The sequence below is a fragment of the Saccoglossus kowalevskii genome, chromosome 13 (assembly GCF_978046115.1).
Source record: "Saccoglossus kowalevskii chromosome 13, keSacKowa6.1, whole genome shotgun sequence".
Classification (NCBI taxonomy): Eukaryota; Metazoa; Hemichordata; class Enteropneusta; family Harrimaniidae; genus Saccoglossus; species Saccoglossus kowalevskii.
Genome location: NC_140653.1, coordinates 12,414,848 through 12,440,417, shown reverse-complemented (window position 1 = coordinate 12,440,417; position 25,570 = coordinate 12,414,848). Strand labels below are relative to the sequence as shown.

General features: G+C 34.6%; 1 protein-coding gene across 1 annotated transcript in view; it reads right to left on the bottom strand.

The window, feature by feature from the left end:
- The window catches only part of LOC100313621 (glycine receptor alpha 3 subunit-like protein), a 43,154-nt gene extending 40,544 nt beyond the window's left edge, over nt 1-2,610 (bottom strand). Inside the window, 1 exon segment of the mRNA NM_001168085.1 lies at nt 2,270-2,610. Coding sequence (NP_001161557.1) covers nt 2,270-2,513 — 244 coding nt within the window. The 5' untranslated portion in view covers nt 2,514-2,610.
- Nucleotides 2,611-25,570: the final 22,960 nt, after the last annotated feature.

The following is a 25,570-nucleotide window of genomic DNA, read 5'->3' as shown; positions in this document are numbered from 1 at the left end:
ACTGAAACGTTTGTCTAGGAGGAGATTTGGTATCAAAATAATATTTCGAGTAATTAGAAACCATCATCTTTTGTACTGTAAAAGCAAACGCATCATGTTTACAATAGCAGGATATTCAATAGTTACATTATTTTACTTAAATCAACAACACAGTTTTTAATTAAATCGAACGAATCGATACGAAACTGTCTCACGTAAGTAAACAAATGTATATTGCATCAATCAGTGTTTAGATAAATTATTAATAAAGCTGTGATGTAAATTATTAAATTTCACTCTATAGTATGTCCTGTATTTACTACGGTGAGAAAATACGATTTATAGAATACCCAGTGGAACATGTTTTGACATTCGGGACGCATTCTTATAATTAGAGTCTCTATTGGATTCATTAAAATTGATTTGATATATGACTGATACATACTATTTTCAGCTCGTCAATTTAAGGCGCGGTCGGAAACACCTTCTGGGCCGTGTTGTTTCGAATTTGCATTGGGTTGCACATAATTTGGGTGAAATTTGACAAAACAATACTGCGGGCACAGGATTATTTTGTTCATTTACAACGAGTATTTGTATTTGTTGTTAGGAGCAGGTGATTTTCATGTGTTAATTTCATATGAATTGAACCCTAGGAAATAAACTGACTAACTGGGGGCACATTTGAGATGGTCGAGGGGGTCTCAGATGTTCAGCTGGCAATATGAACAGCGTTTAATCTCCGCTCTAGATTGTAAACTGATCAATCTAAGTGAAACTGACTTGACATCATTGAATAAAGCCTTAAAGTGTGCTTTCAATAACTACAAACTCACACAAGACACATTGTAAATATACAACATGTTACACAAGTAATATTGATGTCCCATATGTGCATGTCGTTTTACTATTGAAAATAAATATATATCTATACTCGGAGTACGTTGGATAGTGGTGCAATACACATATAAATATTATTACAGTATTATTAGAGTATTACTGTATTAGCTTATAGTTTATGGAGAAACCTTGGAAATCATGTTATAATATTTATGGTAAAAAACCCACATATTTAGGCGTACATCCATCCTATGATAAACACATACCTTACTTTTTTTATAAAATTACTGTCCGTCTTATGTGGTGCAATTTTTCAAGGGCTTTTTAGGCATGGTAACCACGTGATCACGTCAGTAGTTTGATATCATTGTCTGATTACCTGTTTGGCATACCATTGTTGAAGGCTGATTTAGGAATAAGTGCTGACTGTATGTGAGTTAAGTTCCCACGTCCACCGATGTCTTTTCGTAATATCGCCATGTTTGTGCAGTATGGCGGTCTTTACAACAAATGTTGATGTCATTACAATACGTATAACTTTTGAAGAAAGATTGTGGTCTCTCCTCGGTCGACATGCCATTCGTTTTTGGAAATATAAAAGTGAACGAGTACATATAGTTTACCGGTTACCCAAGCTAAGCGAATTGGCGACATTATAATGATTCAAGATCACATGTCATCCTAGCACTGTGTAGCGATATACAAATTTCCGCATCAGCATTTTAACATCTCACTGATTGTCTTCTAGATACTAATGATCATCATATTAACCTGTAACTATCTAATCTGTAGCGACTTGAGAACATTATGTAATTTCAACGCATCAATGATTACATTTACAAACCTGTAATAACTATCAGATTCATGTAATCATAACCTCAATACAAAATTCACAACAATTTTAGATAAGTATGATCATTCTAAAAATATGATTACTATTATTTTTTTATTATGACGTATGCAACTTTCAAGCCATTACTCTGCACACAAATATTGAAAATAACATTATTTGTAATATATAGTGAACATTTATTTCATTAACATAAGTGTTTATCAAGTGAATTTATAGAATTGTTTTACCGTGAGGTCTTTCAACTGCAGCGTATTCTTCTGCTTGCCTTGTATATGCGTTTGAGAAGAGACCCCTTACATCACAGCCTTGGAGCATACATTCTCGTGGTCGATATATATTATTACATTAAACACATTTATTACAGCTTCAAGAACTTAATTGCTAACATACTACTAAAATTGAATTTTACTACAACGCTTCATGACACCGCACTCGGTGACTGGCGCGGTGAAAGTCCACTGGGAATCATTCTGCAATGTTTATAATTAGACAACTTGACTTTATTCACAATGCTGCGATTAATTTGTTTAAGTGTTTTGGTACTGTTATCTACATGCTCTCAAGGTCATAGCTATGTATATATTAAACAATGCTTACCGTCAAAGTTAGGTCGTATTCTTTTGTCATAGGTCTTTAAAAGCGTGTTCAAAAATGTTGATGTCGACGTTACGTTATGGGATGAGTGGTCGCCGTCTTCCTCTGTATTAGCATCAGTACTAACTCCATGCACGGCCAACGTGAGAAGAAGAAGCAAAATACTCCATAAACGCTGATTCTCCCTTTTTGAGTAAGAGTTGTCGCCGTACGTGTTTTTCCCTTGTCGAGGCTTACGAGCAATCATAGTGTAGTTGGCATAGACAGTTCCAAGCCGTTCTTACTGATAGGCTTTGATTCAACAACAACGGTATAATGTGACAGGTGGGCAATGCTCACTCATCAGAGGACACCAGTGCGGTTCTCCCGGCGAACACCGACTATAGACTGGTTATGGTAATTATATGCAAATGACTGTAACGATGGTGACGAATCAAACCAGCAAATAGGTGGCCCAATGGTGCTCTGTCTTCTGACATACAGTCTAATGGCACCGATTCATCAAGGCTGTCACGAACTTTTTATGCAATGCGTATAAGCAGAATGCGATTATATGACCAACATCCAATAAAAACATGAAATGTTATAGAGCGCCACGACATTCAATATGGAACGTTTCAAAGCGGTTGAACCTGTATGACGTTAATCGCAGATTATAGATTATAATAATAATTGTTGTTTTGAAAATAAATTATTAATGGTTAATACATACACAAATCAGCGAAATGATTAAAGCTAAACAAACGTTGTATATGTATTATGTTTATTATCTCGTTTCTCGCTTGGCGCGATCTGTCGACAAATACACACTCGTTGCAGCTGAACTGAACTGTTCCTAAAACTGACTTCCCTAACAACGCTACGGCAACCAACGATTCGAACCATCGTATAACACGGTGAGCTGATATAAACCGTAAAGTCACATCCCGAATCATTAGTAATTGCCTTGATTTCAAACAAATTGACTCGATCCAGCGGCTTGTATACCGTATGTATGTGATGGCGCCGGCGGTGCGTATAAGTTGCAATTCGGTAGCAGGAATCTTCACGTTGTCGTCAATGAATGAAATTCCCTGACGACCGATCATGTTAATATTCTTCTATTCCCATGTTATTACTTATCCATTTTCTTAACGTATTTTTTATAATTTGATATATAAATCATGTCATGGTCTATGGGTATGATAAATGCTCTTTACAGTTCAATGGAGTCATGACATCAACTAGTTGAGGGAATTTGTCGCTATGTATCTCTATCACTATTAATGATGTTATCCTTATTGTGTAAGAGAATATTATAATATATTCGGCTAGTTTGTTTTGAATATTACTTCAATGGAAATTAAGTGACACGAAAAAGTAATATAAAGTAAATTTTGCCATTTTTTGTTACATGTGTTTGCGGTATCACAACGACAATGTACGAATGAACGATTGCTCAACGCTGAATCTTCTGTCTTCCATTATCAACATTGGGGGCGCTACACAATCATGTGTCGAAAAGTTAATGCACGTTATTGACATGTGGTTTATTATCGACGCTGGTTTTAAACAAGTATTACCTTGAATGTTTGAACTCTCAAATTAACGGGCACTATGTTACTTGCCGTCGATTAGATATGTATGTGTGTCTTATGTAAATGGACATTTTTATAGTTAATTTGTGGTATACGTCACAGCTCGATTGCTCACTCGTGATTGCCATTGATTAAATTACTTAGATAGTGTGTTTTCCATTTGAGTCATTTCTCTACAAATATTGATCGTTCGTCTTTATGGTCCCACGTCACAATAAGACGCGGTGTAGACGATAATATAGGAACTTAAAAATTATTATGGTATACCTAATAACTGTTTTATAGCATCGAAAAAAAAACGTTTTACTTCCCTATAACAAGACAAAATGAATGTGAATTGATTTTTTTTTTTTTGATGTTTCGAATTTATTTCAGCGTGACGCGAAATGTCGGTATTGTGTATCCTATTGAATAAAAATCACATGTACACATACACTACGTTGATTAAAATAACATATATACTATGGTGAATAAAATAACACATACACTACGTTGAATAAAATAACACATACACTACGTTGAATAAAATAACACATACACTACGTTGACTAAAATAACACATACACTACGGTGAATAAAATAACACATACACTACGTTGAATAAAATAACACATACACTACGTTGAATAAAATAACACATACGCTACGTTGAATAAAATAACACATACACTACGTTGAATAAAATAACACATACTCCATGGTGAATAAAATAACACATACTCTATGGTGAATAAAATAACGCATACACTATGGTGAATAAAATAACGCATACACATACACTACGTTAAATAAATAACACATGCACTATGGTGAATAAAATAACACATACACTACGTTGACTAAAATAACACATACACTACGGTGAATAAAATAACACATACACTACGTTGAATAAAATAACACATACACTACGTTGAATAAAATAACACATACGCTACGTTGAATAAAATAACACATACACTACGTTGAATAAAATAACACATACTCCATGGTGAATAAAATAACACATACTCTATGGTGAATAAAATAACGCATACACTATGGTGAATAAAATAACGCATACACATACACTACGTTAAATAAATAACACATGCACTATGGTGAATAAAATAACACATACACTATGGTGAATAAAATAACGCATACACTGTGGTGAATAAAATAACACATACACTATGGTGAATAAAATAACACATACACTATGGTGAATATAATAACGCATACACTATGGTGAATACAATAACACATGCACTATGGTGAATAAATTAACACATGCACTATGGTGAATAAAATAACACATGCACTATGGTGAATAAAATAACACATGCACTATGGTGAATAAAATAACACATACACTATGGTGACATGCACTATGGTGAATAAAATAACACATGCACTATGGTGAATAAAATAACGCATACACTATGGTGAATAAAATAACGCATACACTATAGTGAACAAAATAACGCATACACTATGGTGAATAAAATAACGCATACACTATGGTGAATAAAAAACACATACACTATGGTGAATAAAATAACGCATGCACATACACATACACTATGGTGAATAAAATAACACATACACTATGGTGAATAAAATAACACATACTCTATGGCAAATAAAATAACACATACACTATGGCGAATAAAATAACACATACACTATGGCGAATAAAATAACACATACACTACGTTAAATAAGATAACACATACACTATGGTGAATAAAATAACACATACACTACGTTAAATATAAAATAACACATACACTATTATGGATAAAATAACACATACACTATTATGGATAAAATAACACATACACTATGTTAAATGAAAAACAACACATACACTATGGTGAATAAAATAACACATACACTACGTTAAATAAAATAACACATACACTACGTTAAATAAAATAACACATACACTACGTTAAATAAAATAACACATACACTACGTTAAATAAAATAACACATACACTATGTTAAATAAATAACACATACACTATGTTAAATAAAATAACACATACACTACGTTAAATAAATAACACATACACTATGGTGAATAAAATACCACATACACTACGTTAAATAAAATAACACATACACTACGTTAAATAAAATAACGCATACACTACGTTAAATAAAATAACGCATACACATACAACTATGTTAAATAAAATAACAGATACACTATGTTAAATAAAATAACACATACACTACGTTAAATAATAACACATACACTATGGTGAATAAAATAACATATACACTATGGTGAATAAAATAACACATACACTATGTTAAATAAAATAACGCATACACTATGGTGACTAAAATAACACATACACTATGCTGAATAAAATAACACATACACTATGTTAAATAAAATAACACATACACTATGTTAAATAAAATAACAGATACACTATGTTAAATAAAATAACACATACACTATTGTGGATAAAATACCGTATGTGTACACTGAGCAAATCTATTTGGAGAATGGATGATATATAATATATAGGTTCTACTGTGATGTGATGATTTAATGTGTCTTTTTTTCAATTACTCGGTCGATGACTTCTGTGTCAAATTCAATTGATGAAATCAGTTCGGAGCAAACTACATTTGAACGACTTTTGTTTAATTCCTGTCATATAAAAGATAACAGCACAGAACGGAAATTCCCTCTATTATTTCCGGTCTCGATAAAATCTTATCATGCAAACCGCTCTTTTTGAGTCAGCCTACATAAAGCAGATTCTGTATCTTCTTTCTGATCTCTCACTGTAATGTATCCGTGCCGTTCAACGAATAATTTTATACAAGAACGCATGAAATTGTCGTGTAATGTGACAATATGACATTCTTATGGAAAAAGAAGATGATCGATTTGGAATAATAAATGCTATAATTTTACATTCACGTTCATCAATAAAAAAAAAAGGGACATTTAAAGGGCGGCAGTAGTCGCACCGCGTCCTGTTCGATATGGGACTCACAGCGACGTATACAACGCGTGTAAAATAGATTGTTTATTTACATGAAATTCGAACACGCGCTGCGCGACGACCACCGCGCTTTAAGTTCATAAAAAGAGTAATTTAATTCGTGGGTGAATACTTTATGAACGGAGGATACACTACAAGTCTCGAGAGAAGGTTTCGAAAATGGTAAGATGGATGGATTATTAAAAACGATTCATCCATGTAACAAAAACGAAGCAATTCCAATTGCTAGATATGGTTTGTTTATTTTAATAGGTTTCAGAATTTAATGAAACTAAAAAGTTTACCGAGATTACTTCTTTAAGGCAGAAGCCGATAGCGGTTGGTGGGATTGAAAGTATCACATATATGCAGCTTTATATCACACATGCGTTTCAGCCGACATCTGAAACTACCAGAAATATTTGAATTGATATCCTTTATAATAATTTAAAAAGTATTGTGTTAATTCGCAATATGGCGAGATACTGCCTTATCTTGCAATAAAGTCAGCCATTATGTCAAAAGGTTTATGTGCTTTCTTGGAAAAATCGTGATTTGTATTACACAGTGTGAATATATAGGGAATTATTACACTGCTTTACTAAACTGCCATGATTTATAAATGATTTTATTATTTGTTTCCAACTATTAATTAACTATTGAATTAGAAACATGTCCCTGGCACTCTAATTCCTCGAATACGTGAACAACCTTCGTAAACCACTGTACTGTACCGTGTATGAATATTTCAAGGACACAGCAAAATGACACATTTGACGTCAGATTGCCCACAATACTTATTCGACGACAACAACACGTATACTACACCTTTGTCCACAACACATGTAATACACAGTTGACGTCAGGCTGCCTACAACACATGTAATACACAGTTGCCGCCAGGCTGGCCACAATACAAGTAATACACAGTTGACGTCAGGCTGCCTACAACACATGTAATACACAGTTGACGTCAGGCTGCCCGCAACACATGTAATACACAGTTGACGTCAGGCTGCCTACAACACATGGAATACACAGTTGACGTCAAGTTGCCTACAACACATGTAATACACAGTTGACGTCAGGCTGCCTACAACACATGCATTACACAGTTGACGTCAGGCTGCCTACAACACATGTAATACACAGTCAACACCAGGCCGCCTACAACACATGTAATACACAGTTCGTCAGGCTGGCTACAACACACGTAATACACAGTTGAAGTCAGGCTGCCTACAACACATTTAATACACAGTTGACGTCAGGCTGCCTACAACATATGTAATACACAGTTGACGTCAGGTTGCCTACAACACATGTATTACACAGTTGACGTCAGGCTGCCTACAACACATGTAATACACAGTTGACGTCAGGCTGCCTACAACACATGTAATACACAGTTGACGTCAGGCTGCCCGCAACACATGTAATACACAGTTGATGTCAGGCTGCCTACAACACATGGAATACACAGTTGACGTCAAGTTGCCTACAACACATGTAATACACAGTCGACGTCAGGCTGCCTACAACACATGGAATACACAGTTGACGTCAGGCTGTCCGCAACACATGTAATACACAGTTGACGTCAGGCTGCCTACAACACATGGAATACACAGTTGACGTCAGGCTGTCCGCAACACATGTAATACACAGTTGACGTCAGGCTTCTTGGCACATAAACTCATTCATTTGTTTTCATCTGCTATTCTCACTCAGATTTGAATTAAGACATATTTCAGATAATTAAGATATTGTTTTAAGAATGCATTTGACATACCAAATACAAGAAATGAAGTCAGACTAACTATGTTTGATAGATTAGACAGCCTGGTGTTTGTCTTCACTATCTATGTTGATTTGGAAATATATTTCTCAATCAATTTTCAATGTAGCTCTTTTTAAATCACCAACTTAGATACTTAATTACACGATTCTTAAATGCTTTGATATATTGAAACTTGTATTCTGATACAATATTAACTTGTTTACTTATGTTACACATTTTGATGGTAGTAAAATTGAAAATTACACAAGCAAATATTGAAGAACATCTTGAACGCAGATAAACTGACAATCACTTCGGTGTAATTAGCAAATATTCATACTTTCACCTACGACTAGATCAACAAAACAAATATAATATCACCTATTGGAGTAACATTAATAAACTGTGCCGTTACTAGATGGAGTTGTAAAGTTTGACAGTGAAAATGTGAATAAAGCACACAACGTTGTGATTCCCGCAATATTCGTCAGCATAGATTATTGTAACCATCTTTGGACACTTGTACCAAAGTTGGTACCCTCTAAACACATTCCCGTGTAATTTGTATTCAGTCACTTGACCAAGCAACACAAGTCTTCATGCTATCTACTTTATTTTATTTAGCAGGAACATGGAATTTAAATGTCTCGTTATGTAACGATTTACGGTTATGACTTTTGTAGTGACAGAAACAAACAGAAGACTCGTTTCAGTTGTATGGTGATTTATAAACACAGTGTAACGCCTTTCCTTCTTAGTAAAAGTACGCATATATACATATATGATGAATTATGTGAACTGTTAGGAGGTAACCTACTGACGCAACACACTCAAATTCACTTTTTTATGACCTACTAAATGATACTGTTGTTTTGTTAGGAAGTCTGTATACGATTATTTTGCATGTGAAAAGGTTATAGTGACAGAATTGAATTCTTTAATGTACTCATTGAAAATCAGGTACGCGAGTTTCTCATAGAAGAAGAGTACATGTTTTGGTGGTAAGTTTGCATTTTCTCGATTGCTACAATATTGTAATTTTATAATAAAGCAACTAAATGTTACTGAGCTGGTTAATCATTCAGTAACCAGCACAATCAATTACTTTTTCCAAAACCTTGATACTGATGGAGAATTATGCGCGTAGAATGACCTCATCTGTAGTCAATTATTGCGTAACCGTCACCTCGCGGTGTTTTTTGTTTGGATGTATCAATATGAAATTTTAAGTTGTTCATTTGATCTCAATCTATTTTGAAGCAAAAAAATGAATGGAAATTATAGAAACAGTCGATCCACTTTTACTACATGTATTTGAACTAAAATATATGCAAAAATCGAAACTCCGATACGAATCTAAAAATTCCCTTGACCAGTTATTTTGTAAATAAAACACGCCTAATGCAGGGCAAAAACATAAGATTTATCAGGAACCTTTACAACGAAAAAACAAAAGCTGGGTTTTTAATTCATTTTTAAAATGCTATGAGCTCACATTATCCGCATGCGATGTTTTGCAAAGGGTCGGCAAGGGGTATTGTAGATTTGAAAAAATACCCGGGTTAACGAGATGTTGTAATTGAACTATGATCTGATAATATGGATATTTATTTGTAGCTAGTGCGTGTGTACGTCGTACAGGTTTGTGTTTTTTTTATAAATACAGTATAAGTTATTATATAATCAATGCATTGGACAAACATTAACACAGAAGTGGGGGGAAACAGCCAAAGCAGCGGTAAAAAGAAAACGTTGATCGTCGGCAAGCTAGAAACGATGAGACATCAAACCAATAAAAATAATGAGTAAAATTAACTGTCTGCGACAAAAATAAAACCCATTCAAATCATCGTAATGAATTTGTTAGCAATGACAAGTGCCAGCACACGTGAAAGTATAGCAGTATAGAAGTAGAAAAGTGGCAAGGAAGGAAAGCCCATATTCAGAGAATTATTGGGACAAATAATAAACTAAAAGTCAGTCAAAAAGATATTCTTACAGAGCTGAGAAGATTCTACATCGATTTATATACCTCTAAAGTGGCAAATGATAGGAATATCTCAGATCATGATTATTTTCTCAATGACAATATCCCAAAACTAGCAGATAATATGGCAGATCATTGCGAGAAAATAATATCAATTAATGAGGCATACTTTGTGCTTATTACTATGGTAAAAAATAAAACTCCAGGGAATGATGGAATTCCATTTGAATTTTATACTACTTTCTGGCCTAAGGCGGGCAGTTGGTGGTTGAATCACTTAATTGTGCATTTGAGCAAAGAACACTATTTAACTCACAACGACAAGGAGTAATTTCTATGATTGAAAAAAAGAGTAGAGATTCAAGATACATTAAAAACTGGCGTCCAATATCTCTCATTAACATTGATGCTAAGATGGGATCTAAATGTCTAGCCAAAAGTCTACAGTCAATCTTGCTACACCTTATAGATTGTGAACAAAGTGTATTTGTTAAGGGTAGAGATATTTGTGACTATATACGTTTAAGGTAGTGATGCAGGTTCGTGGGCACTTGGGAGTGTTTTTTTTTTTTTTGCTTTTTATTATCCAAACAGACTTGGCTATAGACTGTTAAAATTTTGTAGAATTGTGAATAGCGGAACATACTCAAAAAAACATTTTAAAATATATATAAACATTCTCTCTTTTTAATGCTTAGCAAGATTTAGCAAGGTTGTACATAAATAATAAAAATGAAACATGGTGAAAAAAAGAAATGACGGGATTTCCATATTATGCACTATATTTAACTTTTAACAAAATGATAATACATTTAAATTGGAACTGTTACAGCCATTTAATTATGAGCATTAGCAAACTTCTTACTGAGCGAATTGTTATGCAAATTAGCAATTATCTCAGCTTCTTTTTAGTGCACATCCCAGAACGTTAAAAAATAGCTCCTAGACCCTTTGACCTTTTGTTTTGAAATTTTCACAAATGAGTGACAATGTGTTTATCTTCAAAACGCCGTCGGGGCATTGTTTTTAATCACTTTAACCAAAAAAGCACATTTTTGTGCATATTTCAAATTGCAGTTTCCATAAAAAAAATACTAACAAACTTTTAAAATTTATACAATAAGCTTTCCGAAAATATATAGTTTTGTGGACAAGGGAGGTCATCTTGGTTTCCTAATTAACTAATTTAAATACCTGTCAGGTAATCTGCATCTCTACCTTAATAGAAGAAATCCTGTCATATAAAAATGAAAATAATCTACCAGGGATTCTACTTGCAATAGATTTTGAAAAAAACATTTGACAGTGTTGAATGAGATTATCTCAAAGAATGTTTGAATATATATAAATTTGGCCCAAAATTTGAACAATGGATAGATACCTACTATACAAATTTGAGCAGTTGTGTGATGACGAATGGCTTTAGTACTGGGTATTTTGACATACGCCGAGGCGTAAGGCAGGGGGGGGGCGTTGGTATCTTTTCATCCTCTCACTTGAGATTTCTGATTAATCTCAGGAATAACAAGAACATAAATTGCATTCAAATCAACTCATTAGAAGTAAAGTATTCTGCATTTGCGGATGACCTCTCATGTTTTGTCAGAGATGAAAATCCTGTAAATACATGTTCAAAATGCTGAAAGATTTCCACCTAATGTCAGGCTTGAAAATTATGGCTGGGTAGATGGGCAAGAAGGAAGAAAAAGCCTTTCCGTATTAAATGGTCAATTCAACCAATTAGGATAGCAGGAAAATTTATCTCTTACAACTATCAGTTAAATAAGGAATTAAACTTTGCTGGGCCTCTAAACAATATTGAAAATGTCCTAAAGTTATGGAAGAAAAGGTCATTAACCTTGCTTGGTAAAATACTGAAGTCATTTGTTCTGTCACAACTCACTTATGTTATGAGAATGGTAAGCATACCTGATGATATCCTTCAAAAGGTTAAGCAGTTGGTATTTAACTTTATTTGCACTTGAAAAGATAAAATTGCAAGAGAAGTGATGGTTAGGGAGATCTCCAAGCACCTGATATTAAAATAACTCATAAATTGGTTCATATTATTCTTATCAAAAGATATCTCAATGAAGAAATTTCACATCCATGGAAATTGATTCTTGACCATCGCTTGGTCGGAAATATCTTTTCAAATGTAATTTTGATATTAAGACTCTTAAACCAGTACTCTCAGAATTTTATATTGAAGCATTAGAAGCATGGTCATTGTCCAATGAATCTGATGAGAATTATGATATAGATGTATCTAGTCAAATAATTTGGAACAACAGGCATATTACTGTAGGAGGGAGATCAATCTTTCACAGGAATCTCAGGCAGAAAGGCATTGAATATGTTTCTAATTTACAAAATAGGAACAACTTTATGACCTGGCAAGACTTGCATTTAAAAAAAACTTAATTGTAATGAAATATTTATGCTTTATGGATTAATAAGGTCTATTCTTAGAGAATGGGAAGAAATTGATAACAATGACTCTCCTACGGCAACAGTAGATCAGTATTTTTTTTATTGTGGTTTCATAGAACTTGACAAAATCTCAAAAAATGTAATAAAAAAAATATTCATTAAGAGAAATAAGGAAAAGCCAGTCAATGAAAAATACTATGAAATGGAGTTTAATTATACTGTTTTTTGGAGTCTTAAATATGGTCTACCATTCAAGGTTGCTATTTTATTTACAAATTATTATCTGTCTAGAAGGGGTATTAATCAATCACCTCTTTGAACATTTTGTGGGGATGAAAACGAAACTCTGGACCATCTTTTCTATTCATGTAAATTCACTGCTAAATTCTGGGATGATTTTTTTAAATGTTTATAAAAAACAATGATGTTGGTACAGAAACCCACTCTTGATGTGATCATATTCTGTAATTTACAACTACCTTATGTTAATTGCCAATAAGAGACACATTTATGCTGCAAAGATGAAAAAGTCCAAACCCCATTCTCCCTTATTCAAACTCCTAGTGAAGTCTAATTATCAGTTAGAATATTAAATTGCTACATAAAGAGATAAACTTGATACACATTGTCAGAAACTGATAGACATTATTCAAGAAATTAGTGAATAGTATGGCAGTGCAATATCACAGTTGGTAACTAAACAATTAGAGACAATATTTAGCTTGGCTTAACATTGCAATTTTTCCAACAACAAAAACAGTGTGAGAAGAAAAAGTAAATCTCATATTTTCGTACTACTTTCTACAGACAATTTACAACGTAGGACACGTCGGAGCACATGATTAATTTGGTATAAATGCCCAAAATTTAGTACTGGTATGGAAGGATGGAGTTATATTAAGTTATATGGAGTTGTATTAACAAAATATGCAAGGTGCGTTTTTTATATTAAGATGGAAAGAAATGACAAGATGACAAGAAAAAAATGATCGCAAGCTAGAAGATTCAATCTAATCAAAATACTGGATGAACATGCAATCCAGAGAAGAATTGAACAATTAGGCGATAGAATTCTAACAGTAAAAGCTATTGACAAAGTAGCTATCGTACTTTAATTATAGAATATATTCATCTAATGTGAAAATACATATTTTCCTCCTCCTTTGTATAAAACCCTTTTTTTCCAAAGCAAGCTTGCCTCACAGGGCTCAATAATACCAAGCTAGAAAAATTTGATTATCTCAGTAAAAATCTAGATGACAAAAGAATCTATGAGTTCACAGATGCAGAGAGAGAGAACTCATTGTGTACACCAATGAAGCAAACTTTAAATTAAAACACGTACGATCGTTTCCAACAAAAATCGTGCATAAAAATTAATTCTAAAATTATCGACCTTACACGGTTGTTACTGGTAAAATTGTCACCACCACATTTATACTGCTCAATAACAGTAAGTCGGCTGATGCCAATAATAGAGGGGAATGAAATAAATACTTAATAGATAATATTAAGAATTATTGGCCAAATCACTGCAATCATATTTTTATTGTCCACTAACTATAAACTCTCCTAGAATGATTCACCGAAAATATTAGATCGAATTGAAACGAGCGATGCTCGAATGTTATGCGGTCATTGACCTCGCCTGCAGCTAATATCAATAAATACCCAAGAGTGCCCAACACTATGGCCAATAAAATGACAAAAAGGCAAAAGAGGAAAACGTATTCTGGGGGAGGCCAATATCAATATTTATCAAATGACTCGATGGATAATAATGTCGTATACTTTGTGAATTTCTTGTTATTTATATTTTATTTCTTAAACAAACCATATCCTCATCATTGGATGTTTTATGACCAGTAAATGTTTAGATGACAATCAAAGGCTCATAACTGAAGATTTAACGAGTCGATGGAGATAATTTTCATATATAGAACGTGCGGTTCCTTTGATTCCATATTCCCCGACTCGTTAAATACGAAACATATTTTTACTGTGCGGTCTAAACTATGTATTTGTAATTACTTTAATTAATCCAATGCTATTATTACAACAGGACAAAAATGTATTATTCGTGACAAAGTTCTTGTTAGCATTCCATGGTCGACCCTGAACGAATTATAACACTTTATTCGCGGCAGTTGGCGGGTATTGACAATTGAACAGTGCAAACTCCCTTATCACACTTAAAACGTTAGGTTGAACTTTTGTATGTACTTTCACATTCCATTAATCGTACAGGTACTATTCAAACCGCATATAGAGTAGACAGTTATATTATTTCAACCAATTTAACACTTTCAAAATCGTTACAAAAATTGTGTACGTCAAATAGGTAGTCATTATGGCGTCGTATTTCAGTCACAATTAGAATATGCCATGTAATGGTATGCTGACTAACAACATGTCATTCTACGAGATTCAGTATCTGTATTACAAGTCCACAATGCGTCGTGCCATACAACTATTAAAGCGAGTTTCGAGTAAGTGTGTTGCAAATTCACAATGTGTCTTGCTATTCAACTATATGTAAACAAATTAAGCACTCAACTGGAGGTTTGAGAAATTTGTGGTGTCTAGTTTCTATTTTTAGACAATGGATACTTTCCAAAATGTACATGTTCTGTAAATTCTTAGTTTATATTGGGAATTGATTTGTCTATTTTTTAAAATTTTCATTGCACATTGTTTCACAAATGATTATATGACGTCTGGATCATATAATTAAATTGAACATATGATTGAACTCGAAGATTTTGTTACTAGTAATTTTGGGTACAATTTTTACAATTAATGGGGGGTAGGGGGAAATTTGCGAGTGTGTATAGTGTTTTTTCCCAGTGGTTGTTGCGTCTCGCGTTTGTCAGGTTTATTTTGATAACAGTGATATTCCCACAACCCGATTTGCTTTCCCAAGGGCAAGTATGAATGCAACTTTCAATCCCAAGAACCCCCGATGCGTTCTAATCATTCAGGGAATCATCTAGCTAAAATGTGTAGGTATGCTAATTTAATTTTTGTTATCAGCGTGCCAGGAACACGTGTTTTTCATGTCTGAAATTATCTTAACAATGTTAGTGTGCAAATGTGAATGTTTTTAACAATATATTATGAAAATTCAATGTACATGGTGCAATGGCGCTATATGAGAAAAACGCAGTTAAAATTACAACGAAACAGCCATACACTATCCGGGAAGACTTTCTCTACCCGGCAATGGATTGATTATAATACATACCTTGCGATTCGCTCACACACTAACGGCAATCGTTTACTAGTTCGTTTGATGTTGGAAACTGTTATATAACCAAGATATTTGAATTGCCACCAAGCAATAAGCAGCGTATAACTGCCAATATTGTGTGAATTTCTGATCTCAGTCATAGTAGTAAATTCATTTACTTTAAATTTGTATGGTTTGCTGAAGTTACGCTAGCGAGAATCGCACATTGCTCAATGTATTCAGGATTATGAAAAAAGAGTGCCAATTTTAATCACTAAAGCAATATAATCAAATTTGTATATGTAAGAATAAATTCCCAAATTGAAAATGGTAAGATTCAGAGATGAGCATGGAATATTAAAGATATTTATAGTCTGCCGTCATATGTATATTCTTCTATGTGCCTTGTGGTCTAGGCACTATGCCTCTTGTGTATTGACCCTATATCCTTCGAATATCGTCGGTCCTATGTCTGCTTTCACAAGTACTCTGTCTTACTCTTATCAGCTTTATCTGAGTTATTATCAAACGCTTCAGCGTGGTATTAAGAGTTTGTTTTCAGGGGTGGGTGATACCAAGGTGGAAAATGAATGCACATATGGGGTTAATTCCTGGAATTGCAATATAGAGGGTTCAGGCTGAAATACAATATATAGTGTTTTCATGTTTCGTCTGATGTTTCTGTGGTATTCTGCTGCTGTAAATAATGCACGATTTGTTCCGAAATTCAGTGTGTTGTGTGCACTTCAGGGTTATTCGTTTTTTGCTGAAAACACCCCTATTCTTTAATGGCAGAGTCGAATAGTTTCACTCCCACTGGGAAATCGGCATTGTTGCTTGAATGAGAGCTGATTAAACACATTTTCCAGACCGGCGAAAAAGTATGCAACAGCCAATTTTAACAACCTGTCACGTGATTTTACTCTGAATGTCAACATGAAAAGAGGCTAGTCCATTTTACGCAGGAGTAATTGGGAGTAGAATATGTGAGGGATAGTATCAACAGAGATGTATATAGTGAAAAGTAATAACTATCCTTCTTTTGCATCGCTGAACATTTCTGTTTTAGTACACGGGTTTGAAAATGTTGAACATGCATTTTTTGCGATGTTTTTTTTACTGAAACTCCCCTATTGATCGAATCCCGGGTTTGAAGGAGAACGGCACACCACGTTATTTGTTTGAATACAATGGTAAAGGTAGACTGGCAATGTCGGGACTTCTTTTTTGTTTTACAAAAAGAAATAATTAATTGTTTTTTAGTCCTTTTAGTGTGATCGGGAAAACTAACCTGACTGCTAAAGAAAGGATTTCTTTCGCAGTCACGCTAGTTTTCGCGATCACGTTAAAAAGGCTAAATTGACAATCAATACTATTTTGTTTTTGTAAGACAAAAAAGAAGTCCCGACTTTGCCAGTCTATGGTGAAGGCAAATATGCCGTGCTACTGCGGTACTCCACTGACGGAATGACTTACTAGTACTGCACGCTTCAACTTCGCTTGTGATGTTGCTTGTTAGCCGTGGATTAAATGAATCTTGATTATTGCTCATTTGGCGTTGGTAATCTTTATGTGGAACTAGGCAACGCCGCAACGTCGCCAGCAGAAACCTCCTGGTACTTTGATTTTGATGGTCGTCCCTCAATGGTAATCGCTAATTTTACTGTGGGTGGATCTTCCAAGAGCCCTTCAGGATTTATAAAACTCAGTCAACATACATCAAGTTGTAGTATTCCATGTGATGTACACCTAATATGCCAAAAATGTTGCTGAACGATTTGAACTGGATAAAATTAGCAGACAAAATTTGTTTACAAAATAAAAATAGTTCGGTTGCCAATGAAAACAAGCCGATAGGCTGGTTGGCGATCCGCTCCGCTAAAAAAAACAAGCAATATGTTATCGGCTGTTGCTAATGTAGAACATGAACGTGAAGCTAACGTCGGTTTATAACTAAAACCGGGCACCGTATACAAAGTTCGCAAAAAAACATTCAGTCTTTATTTTATTGCTAGGAGTAGGACGTATTCTGCTGTTAAATTGATTATTTCCAACCGTTTTGGGATAGTATTTTCTAGATTGGAGACAGCATTTACATTTCATTCAAAGTTGCGTTGAGATTACTTTGATACAGTGTAACGATGTCGGCGCCGGTGATCTCTTACCGGTGTGCAACGTAGCCAAAATAAAAGGCATGATCATTTGAACATTACAAGACTGGTAGGAGGTAATAAATTTGGGGCGAAAGTATTCAAAAAACAGTTTTTGGCTGTTGCCATGGAGGCTGTGGGCCAGGATTGTTTTTCCAATAATTGACGGTACGACTTCCTGTCAGGTATGAACAAAATTAGCAAAGCCAAAAAAAATCTCAGAGGAGTTAAAAGCCATAGCTGGGGAAAGTTACCCCAACGTTGGGGTCAATTTTCTCGGTAATGAAAATAGACATAAAAAACAGTAAATTGTTGCCCACAATCAAGCCGAGTAGAATGAGCTACGTCCATGCTTTTTAATCATAGAAATGTAGGGTGTGATACATTTGGCGTGAAGGTATTCAACAAATCAGTTTTTAGCTGTTGCCATGGAAACGCTGGTCAAAATTTGAATTTGTTTTCAGATTTTACAAATAGTCACTTTGTGCCCACACTCAAGCTGAGTAGAATGAGCTAGGTCTGAGGTGTTATAGCCTAAGTTTGTAGCAAGAGATACATTTAGCGCGAAGCTGTTGTTTCATTTCACTCGGCAAGTATATTCATGTACCCAAAGGTAAAATATAGTACTTCTAAATATTGTTTATTTCTGCTATGTTTCGAAAAACGCTACTCTTGAAAGGACTACTTTGTTTGCTCCCAGACCTCATTTGCATATGGGGTGTAGTAATACCGATTTTGATTTCAGGGACGAATCAAAATAAACTGCAGTACATTTCAATGTAAACATTTTTCCGCTAAAATTCCAGTGAAAATTTCCCTCATACTTTATTGAGACTTGTCACAGCACAATGAAAATTGGATTCACACGTAATGCTTGAAAAACTTTTCGTCGAAAATAAATTAAGTGAAATTCTATGCGACTTCATATATACAATGTAAACTACACCCCAAAACCTTTCACCAGTGTATTCTATTTGACTTCAGGAAAAATTGAAAAAAACAAATTATATGACAACGAATTATAATTTCAGCCTCTAGTTCAGCACTGATTAAATAAACTACCTCGTCTTTATGCCAACTTGAAGTTAGTCAATGCCTACATCAGTGACTTCTAAATCTATGTTTCAATCCCAGGAATTTCATTTGCTATTAATTGCATGGAGGTGCCAGTATTTTCTATTGTAATGTCAATTTCTTGCGATTACTCGAAACATGAAGCTATAACCACAAACCGTCTAGGTAAAACCTGGTGTAAGCACCGGTTAGGCAGTTATGAACTATGCACGTGAAGCCAGCTGAGAGAGATATCCAATCTTATCGATTGTTCATTGTTTGGTAACTATTTGCTGCAAATGCAACAAAAATCAATATAAAAATATTACCCACACGGCATTCTACAGGTTGCTTGTTATGAGTTGATTTGTTCAATTCAACCGGAAGCGTGTTGTTGTACTGCGTTTTCCTTTGGACCGAGTGGCGCACTTGTGCTCTCTTTGTTTGTATGTGAGCACGTCATTTCACAGATCGACAATTGGGTAGTACTACCGTTTCTATTTTTAATTAAATAAGCCGAATAAAGTGTCTAGACATACAAAATAGCAACTCAAAGAAAGTCAGAGACAATGTTGATAATGACTATGATAAACAATGTTAACATTGATTACTGCAATTGATTACGACAGGCTTTACATGAATGCCGTAATCAATCGTCTATGCTATGAAAGTGTTGACCTTTCACCTTTAGATTCGCGTTACGTTTGTCCAGACTGTCTGTTCTGAGTTATATAGTAAATTTCATTAAATTTATCTATGTTAAATCTATGGTATTGACGCGCAATAGTGAATCTATGAATCTATTTGAAGGGAAACCTATAGTGAGATTCCAAAGAAGAAGTGTACATTATGTGCGTATAGGGCAGGAGTACACCAATACATGCGGCGCACACAAAATCGCTAGAAATTAATTAAGCATGATGGGAAGACATATAGGTTCTTAAATAACTCAATGGTACAGTATGTTCCAAAATTCTTTAACTCTATCTTGATCAATCGGAGTATAGTTAAAAACGATATGTATAATTTTTCACGAACGTACACCTTAATATGTTATGTTATAAATCACGTTACTAAATGGCCTAGGCTTGATATCAATACGATTAGTCGAGTCCAAAAAGAGTGATTTCATCTTATGTGTATAGCGGTGTTTGTAACCATGGTAACTTCCGCGCAGGTAACCGATTGAAATACAGATAGGAATGATAGTTTAGTGCTTTTATAAAAATCTGAATAATGTCTATATTTAAACAATAATGGTTGCGGATTAGTGCAGATAAGGTGTCGAATTCGTGATAGTTGTTTCAAGGTTATATTATGTTTAATTACCTGACGTGTTGCATTGTTCTTATCGTCCATATCACCACCCGCAAACGTTGTTTGTTTTAATGGAAATATTTGAGTGAATGCATTCATACTGTCTGATTACCGAGTAGGTAGTGACGTCAGTCCATTTCAATATACCTTATCTTGTTACTATTATCCTACCGTTTAGTTGTGCATATGTACAAAGAGGTTGGGTTATACGTCCGATTAGAATACCCGTGTGTGCGTGTGGTGACTATTGCCAACCGGTATGTACTTCGGTGAATTTGGTGGAGTAATCCATACTATCTGGGCTTCAACTTGACCAGAATCCAAAAAAGGGCTATCAAGTGTTTAACACAATTTTCCCTGGTCACAATTATTAGTGACCGAAACCAACCAACAACATTGACCACTAAGTATATACGAATGAAACAACTTTAACATTTTAAACTCAGAATATATTATGATAGTTTTTCCAGTAAACTTGATTTGACATTTTTCCCTGACATTCATGACTTTGGAACATCACGGCGGGTATGGCATGCCAGCAGCAGATACTTACCCTTCACATGCACCTGGTCTGACTCCTTTGTGAAGGTTTGTGATGTAACGTTTCCATCGATTTTGTCAGTATATTTTTCTCTAGACTATTGATATTTGCAGATATATAAGCAGTTTGGTTTGTGTCGATAATGAAATTTATTTAACATGATCAAGCACACATTGTAACTCAGATACAGACACAAAATGCATAATCAAAATTGCTGACGTTTTTTCTTTTATTAAATATGTTTTGTCTTTTTTTTGATATGTTTAATATAGTTACACCTAAAGTCTCACATCGTTGTTGAGATAATATCAAACAATATTGAAACTTCTTGTCCAAATGAGTTATTGCTACATTGTTGCTGATCTCTATATCTCTATCCGTAATCCGTTATTTTGATATAATGTTCTTTAAGTGATATTTTATTACGAGGATTCGTCGTATCTGATCACACATTGACGTCATAGACTATTTGTTTCTAATTAGGCGATGTAATCGACGTTAGTTACATTTCAATATACAAAGCTCAGAGTAGAACCCTCGTGCGAATGGTAGTGTTTGTGGGCTGGGCGGATTCTAAGGTGTTTGGGGGGTAAGAAATAACTATGTTTTGATGAGTGTACCAAGCCCAAAGCTTCTCAGGAAAGGCCATGACTCTGAAAAACAAATACAAAAACAACTACAATGTAACATAAAACTGCCATAGGAGTTTTTAATTTTCCTTGACCATATTTGGTCATTATGGCGCAATGCATCTCTAATGAGGCAAACGTTTATATTGAGGATACTGGTGAATTTTTAAACTGAAAATTTGAACTGATTAAGTGATTTTTTTATTTTTATAAATCTATAATAATATAATTTTTCATGAAGGGTTTTCAGTTTTTTGTTTTTTTTTTTTTTTTTTGGAAAGATCACTTTTTCACTTATGGTTCCACCCAGCCTTCCCTTTCGCTCATACCTTCCAGATCTCTCGCTTGCACTCGGTCTTTCCTCTTGTGTATGGTTTATCCTAACTTCCTGCTTACTACCCCTCCTCGTGTCACTTTCAATATCATCTGACCTTTATTGATCATTTTTCATTCCTCCCTCGCTCGCTCAACATGTCGTTTATGGTTTCCCTCTTTCACACATCGTCCCTCTCAACCCCATTACTTACTGCTCCTCTCTTCCCCCTTTGCTTACAGTCTTTCACGATCTCCCTCCATGGCTCTCTTGCCCATTTGACCCCCTCTCAATTATTGCACCTTGTCATTGCTCTTGTTTATGGCCCTCTCATCTCTCGTCTCACTTACAAGCCACTTCTATCCATTCTTGATTGCCCTTCCAGACAATCCCCTCTTGCTTACTGCACCTTCCCTCCACCTCTATCGCTTATGTCTTCTTTGCTTCATTTTTCATGACAAGTTTCTCTTATTCGATTACTGCCTCAGTCTCTTAGTCACTGTTCCTCTCAACCTTTGTATGTCTAAGATATATGCCCAGACGCGCGGACGCACCCAAGAACACACAGACGCACGCACACACGCATAGAGATCAATCCATAAGTTCCCGTTTTCGAACTGCGTCGAACGGGGACTAATTAATGGTGTTCACTAGGAAAGATCCAAGGTCTGCACTTACAGGCTTGGTAGAAGATATTCTCCCCAAGCTGATTAACCGACATTTCTACGATTGGGTTTTGGTTTCCACTGAAGTTCTATATGATATTTCTATTTAGCTGCAGGTAATGCGGGCGCCAATCAACATTAAGTGCGAACACTAATTTGTCACATAAACAGAAACACTGTTTATGCATGCGCAGTGCTTATCGGAAATCCTAATATTATTACTTTGCACTCATTGTAACCATCATCGGTGACTACCCTGAGGGGTCCTTTTGCTTCGCTCAGATGTTCAAGGTGGTATTTGTGTGAGAAGAGGGATTTGTGGGGGTTTACTCATACTCTAGACCCCCACTTACATCATTGTCGCGCGAAAAAATAAAGTAGCATACATGGCTATAATCCTCGACATCATTTCAAATGCAATTATGTGTGCTGTATATATTAAAAAATCTCCATAGTCATACAATTACATTAGTTTACTGCCAACAGTTACATTACTGGGTTCTAAGTACTGGATTCTAAATATCGTCGTTGAAATATCCCCGCATCTGTTCCTTCAAGTGTGCACCTCGATGGATTTGTTGACAGGAGTGGATCTGACGACGTCTATATGTTTAGAGACCTGCGATCTTCACACACAAAAACTCTCCTGGAATGCGTATGGCGCCCTCAATATTGCCCGATATAATTTGTTTTCATTTCAATACTGATCGAGGGAGAGAGGGTATTGTCAGTGTATTTTAGCAGTTCGCAATTAACTATGCCCTCAATGGCTGCGACTGTATTTTTGTGTTCTTTTGTTTTTTTGAAACTGTCACAACATACGAGACGTTGCTGCCATGATAAAATAACCCCTCTTTGACTTGAAAAGTTGGTTGTGTATTTTAGATATTTTTTGGAGAAAATACTGTAGAAGCTTTGAAAAAAAAACATATATAAGTATACCTGTAACAACATGCCAAGTCAATAATATATTAATAAACCGATATGTACATTGTTATGGTTGTCCCTACTATTGAAGTCTGACTAACGTAGTTATTCCATCGATATTTACGAGTTTACTGTCACAGTCACAGTATTAGTGATGCTAGTAACATTAAAAGAAATTATGCACATTTGGGTAGCAACTCTTTCCAGAGATTCTTTATGATTCCTTTGTCAATAGCATATACTGAGAATACTATCACCATCTACTGAACAGAATTAGGTGAAAAATTATGAATAGTAAAAATATTTTTTACCAATTATCTAAAGAAATCCATACTTTGTTTAAAATAGTTTTTTTTTATTATGATACATATATTGGTTTCAAATCAATACTATTATATATTGACACAATTCTGTTTATATAAAGTGAAAACCATATTGTAAGTTTAGTTCTAAATGTCAGAACAAAATTTGGTTTTTATAGCGAGGGCGTACTTTTTACTCTAATGGTATTTGGGGGGCGGTGAACATATAGTTTTATCGTAAAATGTTTTTACATAGATTGTGATGGGTGTATTTTTTATTTTTGACAAATTATACAATATTTTTTACGTCAGATCACATAATGAAATGGAAAAATTTAAATGCTAGCTTAGATCTCACATAATTTTATAAAGCTAATTAATAAAATTAATGTGTTCCTGTTACTTGGTGGCCACTTATTTTATGTACTGAATAAATACAATCAACCTTTCTTTTCAGCGTTCGATACTGATGTTGTTTTGACGATGAACTTATAGGTTGTTTCAGATAACAAATATAATAAGGTCACCGCATCTTGGATACTGATGTTTCAGCGCTTTTCGCTGTTTAAACATAATTTATCTGTTGGGCTAGCTGGCAAAATACTGCATTTATTCAGACCGTGCTGGCAGGGGTAAAGGCGACAGTCACGGTTATGTCAATGTCAGAAATTACTTTACAAAATTGCTTCCTGGAGTGATTGATCTTCATGTCGAGGAGTAAGGAAAGCATTGTAAGTTCTGTTACTAGAATTTGTAAAAATTGAGTTTTTTTATTATTTTTTACTCACTTTCTGACCATGCAAGTTAGCGAAACCTTTAGAGAAAATATTGAGACACCTATATTCAGACATGACTATATGACTCATGTTTTTACAAATGTACAGCGCACTAGATTGTCAGCATAATCCATCTAGCCACCGCGAGAGGGCAGTGTAAACGACGATGTATTGTTTATACAGTGAGTACCATACAGTATAGCTGCATACCACCTCCACAGTGATCATTTGAACTTTGAACTATAATAAGGTCACAAAAAATATGGCTGTGAATTGTATATAGTAAAACAATTCAGTATTACCACAAATGACGTGTTAAAGATGGAGAGAAATCAATATTTAATCTACAGAATGTCACGTGGTACAAAGGAGTACGCCGAGGGCTAGCAATGATCAGAAAGAATCACGTGACAATGAATTATAAATAATGAACAATATATACATACATTGGTACATATGACAACGCTCGTGTTAATGGATAGAATACATATATTCTGTAATAAATTCCATTATTGTCAAGGCATAATAGCTTCATTAAAAATACATATAAACGTGGATGCTTGATAAAATCAATTTGTTTACATATCGATTTACATATTGCTAATATGCCATACCAATCGTTCTGCGTCATG